Source organism: Halichoeres trimaculatus, unplaced genomic scaffold (genome assembly GCF_033239565.1).
Source record: "Halichoeres trimaculatus isolate MK-OKI-2021-1 unplaced genomic scaffold, fHalTri1.1 fHalTri1_scaffold_11, whole genome shotgun sequence".
NCBI classification, from domain to species: Eukaryota; Metazoa; Chordata; class Actinopteri; order Labriformes; family Labridae; genus Halichoeres; species Halichoeres trimaculatus.
The window spans coordinates 7,288,891-7,299,853 of record NW_027437189.1 but is presented as its reverse complement, the minus strand read 5'-3'; the positions used below and the strand labels follow the sequence as shown (position 1 = coordinate 7,299,853).

The 10,963-nt window shown below is 41.2% G+C and overlaps 1 protein-coding gene across 1 annotated transcript in view; it reads right to left on the bottom strand.

The window, feature by feature from the left end:
- Positions 1-2,453: 2,453 nt before the first annotated feature.
- Positions 2,454-10,963, bottom strand: part of hnf4a (hepatocyte nuclear factor 4, alpha) — a 29,893-nt gene continuing 21,383 nt past the window's right edge. Inside the window, exons 2-10 of the mRNA XM_074681581.1 lie at positions 7,707-7,881; positions 7,450-7,544; positions 6,913-7,019; positions 6,678-6,833; positions 6,226-6,313; positions 5,986-6,138; positions 5,666-5,902; positions 3,832-3,954; positions 2,454-3,400 (exon numbers count right to left, since the gene is read on the bottom strand). Of these exons, the coding sequence (XP_074537682.1) occupies positions 3,258-3,400; positions 3,832-3,954; positions 5,666-5,902; positions 5,986-6,138; positions 6,226-6,313; positions 6,678-6,833; positions 6,913-7,019; positions 7,450-7,544; positions 7,707-7,881 (1,277 nt within the window). The 3' untranslated portion in view covers positions 2,454-3,257. The remainder of the gene's footprint in view (positions 3,401-3,831; positions 3,955-5,665; positions 5,903-5,985; positions 6,139-6,225; positions 6,314-6,677; positions 6,834-6,912; positions 7,020-7,449; positions 7,545-7,706; positions 7,882-10,963) is intronic.

The following is a 10,963-nucleotide window of genomic DNA, read 5'->3' as shown; positions in this document are numbered from 1 at the left end:
TGTCTGCCTTGAACCCTCCCCTCAGCCTGTATGTTGATGTTTTGGTTATATTGTATGGTGGTGTAGGTGTCAACCAATTTGCAAAAGCAATGAAACAAATAAAAAAAAAAAGCCACAACAGATGTTAACAATTCTCCCAATGGACACAGAAAAGTTGTGAAAGTAATAAATTATTGTTTCCTTTTTTATTTGGAGCTATGATAAATAAAGTCATAATGCTAGCTTTATGACATGACTGATTCATAAAGCTAAATGACATATAACCAGTAAATCTAGAAATATAAGCACTTTGAAGGATATGGGTGACACCACTACAAAACTATATTTATCGTAGCTGAAGTTTAAAAAAATACCTACTTTCACACTTTTTCTGTGTCTATATGGACAACTAACCTCTTTTAACTTCCATTGCGGCTGTACTGCCATTGTGCTGTAGCGTTTACAGTCGTGTTGTGGTGCTTGCATCAGTGCTGCTGCTTTTGGCTTTTGCATTTGTGTTGTGCCTTTTGCAAATTGTCTGACATCAAATGTCCTAAGGTTTGGCTGGAGAGTAGCTGGGCATTCCCACTCGGAACTCGGATATTCCGACTTCCGAATCCAAATGGAACCCAGCATAAGCGCGGTCACATCTGCCAATCACAGCACTCTAGTGCGCAAGTGACTTTGCGTGTTGAGTCGCGAGTGGAAGAAGCTATCCAGAGCGGGGCCCCCTGCTAACCTAACGGAAGAAGAAGAGGATGATAGTGGAGGTTGCACGGAGAAAGAAAAACACAACTCAAGTGAAACTTAACTACAAACAGATAAAGCTTTTTAATAAATGAGGGTGACGCTTAGCTCGACTTTCACTCCCTTCTTGGAGAGCAGCTTGGGACGAAGAGCGACACAAGTGGGCTTTCTGCTAACCAGGTATGTGTTCAATACCCGTGATTAGCTTGTGCTAGCATGCTAAGTCAGGTGCAGAGCTCTCCAGCGTCTCCCACGAAAAAACGCGGTGCTGCAGGTGGTGGCTAGGCTGGTGAATGTGGAGGCGCTGAGCTGAGGAGGAAGACGAGCCAAGTTTGAATTTGCATTTACGGACAAGTACCGAAATTTCCTGCAGACCTTTGACCATGAAGGTTTTACTATTGGGATGACTATTGTAAGATATTTTGATGATGAGCAATTCAAACTAGAGCAAAGAGTGTAGCAGCTAGCCCCACTCTGTCCTAGATTGGGACAATAAGGGAAAAACTCAGTGTTTCCACTTTGAAGGTATAATCTAAAGCGGCTAATGCAGAGACCTTACTTTTGAAGAAGATCTAAAATCTCATGTTAAACTTGGTGTGGCATCACATGGGAGAGTATGGCAGCAGCATGCAGAAGAAAATCCACTTTAGATTCAAGTTGATTTTATCCAATTGACTAACAGGCGTTTAACCTGTGTTTCAGTCTCTATACTCATTCTTAGTTCAAAGCCTGTGAAAAGACATGAGGAAAATCAGGGAGAAGTTGTTGGGTAATGCAGAATAAAATGAAAAGAACTGGAAGTAAGTACTTTCAAGGCTAGATACACAGTTTGACACCTTTTTTCTGCAATGATATGAAATTTAAGGCACAAAATAACACATTGAAATGTAAAGCCACCCTAAAAAAAAAAAAAAAATCATCATATATACCAAGTAGAGGAATTCAGAAATGTATCATATACAGGCTGGTGTTTTCTTTTTAATACCAAGAATGTGATAAGATAATGGGATTACAAAAACTTTTCCAACATATGACCTTTTTAAGAAGCAAATAAACTAGTATGTGCTTTACAAGATTGACAAAAATACCTCTGTTGTCTTACTTTTTGTTGACAGAACACACGTTTCAGTTACACCTGAATGCAGCAGATGGCAGAGTTTGTCTGCACACAGGTCAGCAGACCACATATCATGACTCTGAAGATCTGTCAGGTAGGTTTCCAGCTCAGATTTGAGAGCTGTTACATAAATATAAGCAATAAAAGTTGTAAGTTTATGATAACATCACTATTTTAATTTCTTAATAATTAGTTTTTCTTTTAACTCGAACTCCTGTCACGTTAATTTATATTTAGACAGCTTGTTCCACTCTTAAATCAATATTTTTCCTGTTTCTTTCTCTTTGAACGTAGAAACAAATCTTTGCTGTGTCAGTCTTCTCTCAGAAATCAATGCTATCTGTAATGAATTTTATGGGGCTTTATCAGTCTGAAGCAACATGCTGCTATCAGTGAACAGGCTGCACTGCCACGTTGGACCTTTTTGGTCCACTCATAGGCTTTTAGACAAGCATAACTTCTTTATTATGTTCTACTGATAGTCTTAAGACATGGAATCTGCTTATTCCAAGATCTGAAAAAAAAAAAAAACTGCAGCAAAGCGACGTAAAAATAGACCTTGAGATTTATTAATTCATCTTCACATTAAAAGGCGAAACATCTCCTGTTTTGTAAGGCAGTACAGGTTCAAGGCACAATTTTTCCATCAGTTACACCATGACAAAGTACTAAACAAAAAATAGAATATATTTTTTAGAAACAAGTACAACATATTATCGGGAAACTTCCTCAGTGTGTCTGCCTGTGACTTTTACAAAGTGGCAGCAGGCAGTGTTCACTAATGCACCAAGATTTCTTGGTCTTAATTTGAACATTTCACTATCGTAAATAAGAACTTTCTAACCACAGATGTTTAAATCTTCCCCCCTAGCTTATGTCACACAAAGAATTTCTTTTAGCTGTGATAAAATGAAGATTTTCTAAGTTTCTGACTGAAAGTTGACACCATTTTATCATTTTTGAGCTTAAATAAAATACTGTGCAACACTAAACATAAGACAAAGTAAGGCCTGTTGTAACATTAATAAAATACTGACATGATAATGCCACCATGTCATACACAAGCCCTACCGCACACACTGAAGGAAGTGATGTTTCCCAATAATAAACTATATACACAACAATGTATTTTCTATGCGTTAATCTTACAGAACAACAACATATCTGAATAGTTTAAATGCTAACATCGAGTCTGGCTTCTGCTGAGCTCAGCTGCAGCTGCGTGAGTGAACAAAGAGATCCCTGAAGAGAAACAGCATCTGTTAGGGACATCATTGCAATTACATTCTACAAATGCAGCTGGTTTTATTGTGTCAGTCAAGTTTACAGCTTCATCGCTGATTGTGAACACACACAAAACAAACACCCCGCTTCAACACAATAAACACCCCAAGGAAAAAGGACACACATGTTGTTAGATGGCCTCTTGCTTTGTAATAGTGGGCTGAGGGATGGAGGTCGGCTGCTTGGGCACGGTGGCTATGACCCCCTGAGCCATTTTATAATGTTCTGAGCTGGAGGCAGTGGGCGGAGACGGGATCGGGGTTTCAGGAGTGGCTGAAAAGTAGAACAGGGGCGCGTTAAAGAGAAAAAGTGCAGCACAAGCAGGTGTAAACGTACGCTTCTTAGGTATAACTTGGGGCAACATAATTTTCAGATGAGGAATAAGCACTTTTGTGAAATTTTTCAGAGCATTAAACATGTTAAGAAAGAATAACAGAAGTTCTCTTTGACAAAATAAGCCAGATTAGTTTCCAATGAGCACTTAGAGGATTATTCTGCCGAGCCTGTTTGTCCTTCCAGCTTCCTGACTAGGCTGCACATGGAGCAAGGAGAGGGAATTTTACCAGTCTGTTCATTCAAATAATGTTGATTTCAGGTCACTTAGATTAAAGATTCTGGATGGAAAAAAGTTCACACTCCCCCTGCTGTATGTGGCAATGATAAGACCTAATGCACATTTGATGCTGAGGTGTTTGCGTCCTTACAGATTTGACCGTTGTGGATGGGCGTTGGCATGCTGCTGGACAGAATGACGTTGCTGCTGAGGTGCTCCTGAACCAGGTGAGGGTGCAGGGAGTGGGGTGCATGAGGAGCCTCATTTGCAGAACCTGAGAAACAAAACACAAACATATATTTTTTTTAGCTGATTGATCTCATCTGCAAAGTTGACATCAGCTGCTGTTAAAGTTAAAATCAGTGCTGAACAGATATATTTTAGAAATTTGAGTCTAAATTGAGGATATTGATTTTCCACAATCATTGAATGAAGATTCGCAAAGGTTTTGGCTTTCTTCAGCAACCGTAGTTGTTAGCAGACTCTTGAAATGCTGTAGTGCTGGGTTTCTAGTAGGGGTGCACTGATCACAATTTTCTAGCCTATCACCGATCACCAATCTTCAAAAAGCCTGACCTGCCGATATCGATTTGGGCTGATAAGGATTTTTACTTTTTATTTTTTATAACTGACAGCATATACCTTTAGTGTTCCAGTCTTATTTTATTGAAAACCATCGAACAATACCTGTGAAACAATAAAATCTTTACGTTTTAATGAAAACAACCAATAAAGTGTCCTGAGTTTTAGGTCTCAGAGCAAAAAGCAACAAAGGCTGGCTGTCAGACCTTCCCCAAGGTATATAAGATCAGTTTCATATGTAAGGATAGGCCGATCCCAGATCCCCCAAAATTAAGTAAATCGGGCCGATCAATCTGTCCTTGTCAAGTTTCTAGTTATTTTTTGGGCCTTTTTATGTCTTTGATGTGTTAGGACAGAACAGTGGATAGATAAGGCAAGATTGAGGGGAGACATATGGGAAAGAGACCACAGTCTGGTTCGAACCCTAACCACCTGCCTGAGGGTGAACTTCAAGAGGGGCGACCAGTGGTGTGCATAAGGTTTTGGGGTCAGGGAGGCAGTTGCCCCCTGTTGTGGCCCAATTGTTGAAAAACACACACTGGAGTGTCCTCTTGGGAGCCTAAATGTGGGCCGAAGTGCCCTTCTGGTTGGCAAAACACACTAAACTGCCTCCTTGGCTGGTTAAAACTAGATAAACTGCCCCCTTTGGAGGCAAAAAGAAGTGCTACAGTGCCGTATTTATCTATGTTTCTTTTCACCCCTGCCCTTCAAAAAGTTTGTGCACGCCACAGGGAACTGCCGGTGCATCTATACCCCGTATCTTATCTTTCATAGTATATCTGAACATGTCATATCATGACTCATCATACTTAAACGTATCGTATTGCGTCGTGTCATATATCCTAACTTGTCATGGTTTGGATAATATCCTGTCATATCATTCTGTATCTTATCATATCTTGTCGTGAAATCGTGTTATATTGCTTCAAATCATATTGTACCCTATAGTGTTGTATCCTGTCATATGGTATGGTATTACTGTATCGTATCCCATCTTTTCATATAGTACTTATCTTAATCAGCAATTACACCCTGCTATAAATACTTCGTTGGCAACGCCAAGAGAAACTGTAAGTAAAATGACACGGGACTTTTCCAATGATTCAACCACAAGATCAATTACTCAAGAAATATCCCAGTTTAACCACGCCCAATCCCAACTTGATATTGGGAAAGTTTACAGCAGCTTAAAACTAATTTCAGTTTCAATTCTGGATTGAAATTATTACACTTTTAAGGTGCTTACCATTACGTACATAACACCCTAGGTTACACGGTAAGAAGACTTTTGGGGATTTGAGTTTCTGTCACACTCCTCTATTGTGCACAAAATTGGGGATCATTTCATTGACCCACTACTGTTGATGTCACTACAGTGGTTTCTGATTTGTGAAAGAGCTCACCTCCTAGAAGCATTTCCTGCAGCAGGTTGTCGATCTTGGCCATGCCAAAGAGTTTGACAAACTGGATCTGTTCGATCATCTGCCAGGTAATGCTCTGTAGTGTCGGCAGCAGCAGGAGCAGCTCCCCGAAGCGCCCCCTGGAGTCGTACTGCCTGTCATTGATGTAGTCCTCCAGGCTCACCTGAACCTGGTATCTCATTCGTTTGATCTTTCCGGGATCGCTCAGACCTTTAGCATCTATCGAGGAACAAAAAAAACAATTTGAGACCAATGGATTCGGTCTGTTTCACACTTCATGGTGAGATCAAATGAGTCAGTACCTGGGTCGAAGAAAACTATGGCTTTCAAGCAGGCGTATTCATTGTCGTCTATTTGAAGCTCCTGGAAGGGAAGCACCAGCTCATCCAGGATCCTTACGGCCACCCGGCCCACCTCCAGCTCAGGGCAGTTCCTGGGAATGATGTGGTCGTTTCCTGCACGTTTAAGTCAAGATTTAATCCTCAGAAACAAATTCAAGAGGAGACACCTTAGTGGAACATCCCTTTGTGTGCTGGTCTTACCTAATAGGAGGATGTCTTTGTATAACATGGATCTCTTTGCAGCACCGAGCAGGAGATGTTCTCCAGCATGAGCTCGCAGCAAAGCCACCTAAAAAACACCAAAATTTCCACTCTTAAAAAGATGTTTTCTTTTCTGCAAAGAGGAAAGAAAGGTTGGGAACACTGGCTTTCTCTCCGATACGGCAGCAAATGAGTTACCAAGGCCTGGTGGTGACACTGTTAATGATTCTGCAATGATTCTCGAGGACGGATACGACCCTAAAACCAGCTCATCATAATCTAACCCAGAATTAAAATACATTAACCACAGTGGAGGAATCCTAGGTTGAAGATATTCTCTCAGTCTCTCCTCTTGTGCTCCTGCAGGCTCACTCGATGTATCCGAGCCTCCTGGTTGATGAGTGACCAGAGTGTCTATACAACTATGTACTCTGTCTGTGTATGAGCCTTACCTGGTCATCCAGGGGCAGGTCACAGAAGGCCGGGATGTACTTGGCCCACTCCACCAGGACCAGCAGCTGCTGCTTCATGGACTCACAAACGTCAGTGATGGCGGCGATCTTTTTGGTCCTGATGTCGCCGTTCAGTATGGGAGCTGGGGAGGTGATCTGGAAGAGGAAGAGGAGGGATGTATGAAGATATTTGATGCCTTATTACAGGTGATTAATAAGACGGTGGAGGCCTTACCTGTCTTGACAGCACGTCTGCCTGAATGAGTGCATTGATGGATGGTAAACTGCTGTCTTCATAGCTCGATCTCCTGGTGCTGATTCTGTCTCTTTCATTCTGCACAGCTACAAGAAAAAAAAAAGTTTACTTGAGACAAACGTGGTGCTTTCACGCTGCACAATCCATCAAAAAACAACAAATGATCGAGAAAACTGTAAGTTTCCTTGTCCCTTTCTTGCAAATGAAAGCGCAGTCATTTAAAAAGAAGAATCACTCCTCCAAGGTTGCGGTGTTTATCAGTATACGGCTATTATTGCTCGGAAGTGTTTGCTCAGCATAAGCTGGTTAGAGACTCCAGCGCTCCATGGAGTGAACATTAACAAAGTGCTGCTCTCATGAGGATTGCGACACGCTCGATTCAGAGCGGACGGCTCGCACTCGCGGCAGTGATTTGCTGATGAAACGAGAAAATTCTGTATATGGGGGATTCTGTTGTTTCCACACAAAAAGCAAATGATTGAGTGGTTGTTTTTTTTGGAGATAAAAGGCTCCTACCTTCTTTCTTCATGCCAGCTCGGAAACATTTCTTCAGTCTGCAGTATCTGCATTGATTTCGCTTGTCTTTGTCCACAATACACTGTCTGTTGAACCTGGGAAATAAGTGGAACAAGATTGTTTGTGGTGTCAGAAAAAGTAGTAGTTGATAGACTACTCCTTTATGATGCTTTTTTTGCAGTTAACTTAATATGCATGACATTAGATCTTGGATCTTGGTAGTTTTGGCCCCTCTTTGGTTCAAGACCCGTCCTCACCTGCAGGAGTACATATGGTTTTTGCGGACGCTGCGCCTGAAGAAGCCCTTGCAGCCATCGCAGCTGGACGCCCCGTAGTGTTTGCCAGTGGCTCGGTCTCCACAGATGGCACACAGGCTGCCCGCCCCCAGGTGGCCCGGGGCGTTCATGTTGGCGCTCTCAGCTGGTGAGGAGTCTGAAGCAGGTAGAGAAACCAGAGGAACTTTACAATCGAGGAAAGCATCTGATCTCTCAAACAGTGACTCTCTGAGTTAGTTTGATTGATTGAAGAAAGTGTGAACGGCCCGGGTTTGATCACTCACAGCTGATCAAAAGTGGTCTACGTGAAACCCTGCATGAAGGATCTGTGAGTGACTCAAACAGAATCAACAGAGTCACTGATGTCGCCTTGATTACCTCTGAAAAAAGCAATCACTGGAGACAGCTTTCTTTCCAGTCAGCCACACAGTCACCAGACGGGGTCAATCAATCATAGAGTGTGTCATGACACAGGCTGCAGGCCGACTCTGCAAACACTTTCAGATAATACACGAGAAACACGGCAGGAAGGAGCTGAAGCGCTCTTTTACTTTTCATTCTGTCTCATTGGGAATTTAAGAATCGGGATCCCAGCCGGGCGTCATGGGAGACTGCTTTTTATAAATCAGTTGGTGTCACTGTGGGACTTTTCTCTTCACTTTTAACTCTGTGGGAAAAGACCGTTTGAAACAGGAGACACTCAAACCTCTGCTTCATCAGAGGATGAATATCACTCTGAGTCCACCTCACTCCACAAGCTGGAACAAGCCACAGTGACCCCGAGTGAGAGCCCTGCACAGCTTGTAAAATCAAAACCTCTTAATGTGTCACAGGTGATATAAAAGAAATAAGACCACAGGACAAATGGGACTCCCTCTGTCCCTCTCCTAAGTTTGAAATCAGTAAAGGTTTCAAAGTTTGCACACATCTGCACATATGTGACTCACCTGTGCCCAGCGGGAGCACCTGCATGTTTTCGAACTCCAGCGTGGTGTAAGCTGGGTCCAGAGCCTCGCTGTAGTCTGCCATGTCCATGTCTGCCAGCGCTTTGGACCAACAGATTCTCAACTAGCTGTCAGAGAGGCAGAAAGACTTGTCCAAGAAGCTGATGCACCCCCCTCCTTCTCCTCCTCCTCTTCCTTCCATTCTCACACCTCCACTCACCCCCTCCTCCCTCTTTTTTTTAAGCCCCGCCCTCTGACAAGGTAGCTCCCCTGGCCACCAAGAGGAGTGTGATGTCGTCCCGCTGGAGATGAGTGAGTGACAGCTCCCTCCTCTCCTCGTGCAGCTAACCGGAGCAGAGGTGGAGTGTCTCTCTGCTGGTTGATGTTTGACTAAAACCCCCTCAGTGACAAATCACAGGCTTGTTTTTTTCTTTCTTTTTGAGAAGAGATAGTAGCACAGCTTTGGTAGCTGCCATCTCTGCTCACTCTGTAATGGATCAACAATTCCTCCATGAGCTGGATCAGGGTTTGTTCAGTCACCAAACCAAAACTTTGATTAGCCCACAGGAGCTCACATTCAAAACGAAGGAAAATGAGGGATAGCTGTGTGTGAAATTAACCTTTTCTGGAGTCAAACACATTATTTTTACAGTTGTTATTCCCAAAGTGGGTCTGTTTTATTTGTTACTTCCTCTCTGTTTTGTTCCATCTCTCCCAAACACTGGAGTCGTTCTGCTGATATAAAGACACCAAGACCCATTTCTGTGCAAAGCTGTTTTCATAGTGTATTCTAGTTTTTCTGACTCTTACCGTGATTTCTTATGTTGTTATGGAGGTTATTTTCTAATTTCTATATGCCATTCAAAAATCGTCTGGTGGTTTTATTATATTCCAACTGAGTGATGGCCGAGTATTGTCAAGAATCTTACAATACGATAGTATCACACTGTTTCTAAATATTGTGAAATATCACAATATTTGATTGAAAACAGCTTTTCTATTTGATTGTTTTTGAAATACTAAAAGTCAAAGGCAGTTACATATGTACACTTAACTTACAAATCATAAAATGTGTCAAGTTTATCCCTTAAACTACTGTGACATAAAACCAATGCTGCAAAGAAATTATTAGATGGAAGATGTGGTCAGTTGGTTAAACTGATAAATGCCAATTAGTGTAACCAATGTTCCTCATAAAAAAATGTGATATTGCGTAAAAAAGTTACAATAAATTTGATTTTATCAATCTACTACACTGTAAAAGTTCAACTTAGGAGGTGTGGAAGTTGTATTTTACTTCCAACTCCACTAAAATATGAATTTTGATTCTTACGAAAATATCAATATTGTATCAGGGTCAAAGTATCAATGTTTTTCCACACCTTTAATTACAACCGAAGCAGATAAAAACTTTTTTTTTTTTTTCATATAGATTTAATAATAGTCGCATGAACTATTCTGGTTCAGCTTGATATTTATTCCCATTGAAGTATTTACTTTAAAGTACTCGTTCATTTTTTTTTAAACCTATTTACTAATGGTATGTTTGGAAAAGGTCAGTTTTTTCAGCTCTCATGACTTTACTTTAAGTCTAACTTTCTTTCAATTTTATTCAGTGCTTCAAATGTTTAATAAGTATTCGATCTGCCTCATGCATGAAATGTGCTGTATAAATAAAGCTGTCCTTCCTTTATTACTCAATACTAACCATTTCCTGAAACCCATGGCTGTTTACCGACTCTTAAGCAAAAACAAACACAAATTGTTTGTTTTGTGCCACTTTTTGTCATTTGCAGCTGCAGAAAACCTCTCAATGTTTGCTAATGGTTCAAATAAAAATCATGAACTTGACTGCTTTGGGATGTGGAGTTACTCAAAAGCTTCAAGCAAAGATGATCCACACCGACGCATCACGTCCCTCAATGGGTATCATACAAAACCTTACCCTATAGAGGAACTATGTTTTCTAGGTGAGTTAAATAACTAAAGTAATTAACAAAACAAAAACATCCATACTTTAACTCAACATGTGTAAGTTTAAATGACTTCACACTGACTTTTTTAACTTGCCGTATTTACTTTTCAAAATAAGATAGGACTTTCGAAGTAATAGAAATTGTATAAAAAGATGATACAGGATTATCATTTTAGTATATCTTTAGTTGCCAGCCCCATAATAAAATTGCTGCATCTTTTGATTGTACTGAGGAATGAGCTACCTTTGTGGAAGGAAAAAGTGCCAGCACCTGGAAACCTACTCTCCCGGCCATACCCTCTGTCATACTCAGACCTACC